This window comes from Otolemur garnettii, unplaced genomic scaffold (genome assembly GCF_000181295.1).
Source record: "Otolemur garnettii isolate 467f Iridium unplaced genomic scaffold, OtoGar3 scaffold00153, whole genome shotgun sequence".
NCBI classification, from domain to species: domain Eukaryota; kingdom Metazoa; phylum Chordata; class Mammalia; order Primates; family Galagidae; genus Otolemur; species Otolemur garnettii.
Window position 1 is genome coordinate 2,260,881 of NW_003852548.1, and position 3,218 is coordinate 2,264,098.

General features: G+C 47.7%; 1 protein-coding gene across 2 annotated transcripts in view; it reads left to right on the plus strand.

Moving 5' to 3' along the window:
• EBP (emopamil binding protein (sterol isomerase)) overlaps positions 1 to 3,218 on the plus strand; it is a 10,348-nt gene that overhangs the window by 6,003 nt on the left and 1,127 nt on the right. For both annotated transcript variants that reach the window (XM_003799640.3, XM_023519058.1), the window contains exons 3-4: positions 524 to 560; positions 667 to 797. In XM_003799640.3, the coding sequence (XP_003799688.1) occupies positions 524 to 560; positions 667 to 797 (168 nt within the window). The remainder of the gene's footprint in view (positions 1 to 523; positions 561 to 666; positions 798 to 3,218) is intronic.

Consider the following 3,218-nt stretch of genomic DNA (forward strand, 5'->3'; position numbering starts at 1 on the left):
TGGGAGTACAGGTGGCCACCAGAAAGCCCAGCTATTTTTTTTCTGTTGCAGTTGTCATTATTTAGCTGGCCCGGGCTGGGTTCAAACCCACCAGCCTGGGTGTATGTGGCTGATGCCATAACCACTGTGCTACGGGCCCTGACTGTCTATTTTTATATTGGCTTTTCTTATTAATTCTTTGCTCACACTTTCATTCACTTATCTGTTCACCTGTATGCACTCATTCACTTGCTTTTACTCACCGAGTACATCACTCCATTATCTCCACCTGCTTCCTTTTATGCCACAAACATTTCTTGAGTACCAAACAATCACAGCAACATTGTTCTGTCAGGCTTTACATACAATCCTTGTTTTATATATATTAACCTCTAGATCCTAACTGCCCTCCCATTTTATAGATGAGGAAACTGAGGCATGGGGAGGCTATGAAGTCTGTCTTCTTAGAGGAGCCCTCAGCTCTCACGAATGTGAGTTCCTTTTCCTGCCTTTATTCTTCATGTATCTCTCTTGTTTTCTGCAGGGAAAGAATATGCCAAGGGAGATAGCCGATACATCCTGTAAGTGTTTGGTGTGGGGTGGTGGTGGGTCAGGGAGCACTAATCGGGGGGTACTCTGCAGGAAGAGCACATTGATTCCAGTATCCCTTCATCCTTTCTCTTGCAGGGGTGACAACTTCACGGTATGCATGGAAACCATCACAGTTTTACTGTGGGGACCACTCAGCCTGTGGGTGGTGATCGCCTTTCTCCACCAGCAACCCTTCCGCTTTGTCCTACAGCTTGTGGTCTCTGTGGGTAAGGAGAGGGCCTGCACTGGGCACTGGAGGGGTTGATGGGGGGTCCACAGATACAAGTACAATCCTGCAGGTGGGCTTAATTGTGCCCATCCAGGTATGAGTTAGACTAAATGACAAATTCTCTGAGGTTCTGGTGCCCCTCTCTGAGCCTGATAAAGCAGGAAAGGTTCTTTTTTTTTTTTTTTTTTGAGACAGAGTCTCACTCTCTTGCTCAGGCTAGAGTGCCATGGCACCATGGCATCAGCTTAGTTCACAGAAACCTCAAACTCTTAGGTTCAAGTGATCGTCTTGTCTCAGTCTCTCAAGTAGCTGGGACTACAGGTGCCTACCATAATGCCTAGTTAATTTTTCTATTTTTTTTCCAGTGGTAAGACAGGATTTTATTAGACAGAAATGAATAGAGAAGCAGTAAAAAAGCACCAGAGCTTCTGGCAGAGAGGAAGACCCAAGTCAGAAATCTCTCATAACAAATATTCTTTTTTTGTTGTTCTACAGTTTTTGACTGGGGCTGGGTTTGAACCCACCACCTCCGGCATATGGGGCCGGTGCCCTACTCCTTTGAGCCACAGGCACTGCCCTAGACTCTCACTCTTTCACCCTTGGTAGAGTGCCATGGTATCACAGCACACAGCAACCTCCAACTCCTGGGCTTAGGTGATTCTCTTGCCTCAGCCTCCCGAGTAGCTGGGACTACAGACACCCACCACAATGCCTGGCTATTTGTGTTGCAGTTTGGCTGGGGCTGGGTTCGAACCCACCACCCTTGGTATATGGGGCCAGTGCCCTACCCACTGAGCTACAGGCACTGTCCAACAAACATTCGTTCTTTTTATTTTTGAGACAGAGTCTCATTTTGTCACCCTTGGTAGAGTGCTAGAGTATCATAGCTCACAGCAACCTCCAACTCCTGGGCTCACGTGATTCTCCCAGCCTCTCAAGTAGCTGGGACTACAGGCACCTGCCACAGTGCCTGGCTATTTCTTTTAGAGACAGTGTCTCAGTCTTGCTCAGGCTACTCTTGACCCTGTGAGCTCAGGCAATCCACCCACCTCATTCTCCCGGAGTGCTAGGATTACAGGCATGAGCCTGCTCCTAGCAATTTTTCTTTTTTCTTTTCTTTCTTTTTTTTTTTTTTTTTGAGACAGAGCCTCAAGCTGTCCCCCTGGGTGGAGTGCCATGACATAACAGCTCACAGCAACCTCAAACTCTTGGGTTCAAGCAATCCTCTTGCCTCAGCCTCCCGAGTAGCTGGGACTACAGACACCCACCACAATGCCTGGCTATTTGTGTTGCAGTTTGGCTGGGGCTGGGTTCGAACCCACCACCCTTGGTATATGGGGCCAGTGCCCTACCCACTGAGCTACAGGCACTGTCCAACAAACATTCGTTCTTTTTATTTTTGAGACAGAGTCTCATGTCGCCCTGGGTATAGTGCTATTCAACTCACAGCAACCTCAAACTCTTGGGCTTAAGCTATTCTCTTGCCTCAGCCTCCCAAGTAGCTGTGATATAAGCACCTACCACAATGCCCGGCCACTTTTTGGCTGTAGTTGTCATTGTGTTTGGCAGGCCCGGGCTGGGCTCAAACCTGCCACGTTTGGTGTATGTGGCTGGTGCCCTAGGTGCTAAGCCAATTTTTCTATTTTTTTTTTTTTTTGAGACAGGGTCTTACTTTGTTGTCCCCAGTAGAATTGCAGTGGCATCACAGCTCACAGCAACCTCAAACTCTTGGGTTCAAGCAATCCTCTTGCCTCAGCCTCCCAAGTAGCTGGGACTAGAGTTACCCTCCACAATGCTTGGCTACATTTTTTGTTGTTGCAGTTTTGGCCAGGGCCAGCAGGCTCAAACTCACCACCCCTAGTACATGGGGTCGGTGCCCTAACTCCTTGAGCCATAGGCGCCACCTGTACATTTTCTATTTTTTTTTTTTTTTTAGTAGTGACCGAGGTTTTGCTCTTGGTCTAAGAGTGAGCCACCATGCCTAGCCAGGGTTCATTTCCCCTCCTCTGTCACAACATTTCCTATAAAGGTTACATGAGGTACCCTATGATGGCAAGGAGTCCCTGGATCCTCCAGGATCAAAATTCTGAGATCTGAGTCTGGGTGTGGTGGCTCACCACTATTATCCTAGCACTCTGGGGCCAAGGTAGATAGATCACTTGAGCTCAGGAGTTTGAGACTAGCCTGAGCCAGAGCAAGACCCTGTCTCTAAAACTAGCTGGGTGTTGTGGTGGCATCTGGAGTCCCAGCTACTTGGGAGGCTGACGCAAGAGAATTGCTTGACTCCAAGAGTTTGAGGTTGCTGTGAGCTGTTATGCCATGGTACTCTACTGAGAGTGACAAAGTGAGATTCTCTCAAAAAACAAAAAATTCTGAGACCCCTTTATCTGAAAACTAATCTTCTTGGATTCTTAAATTG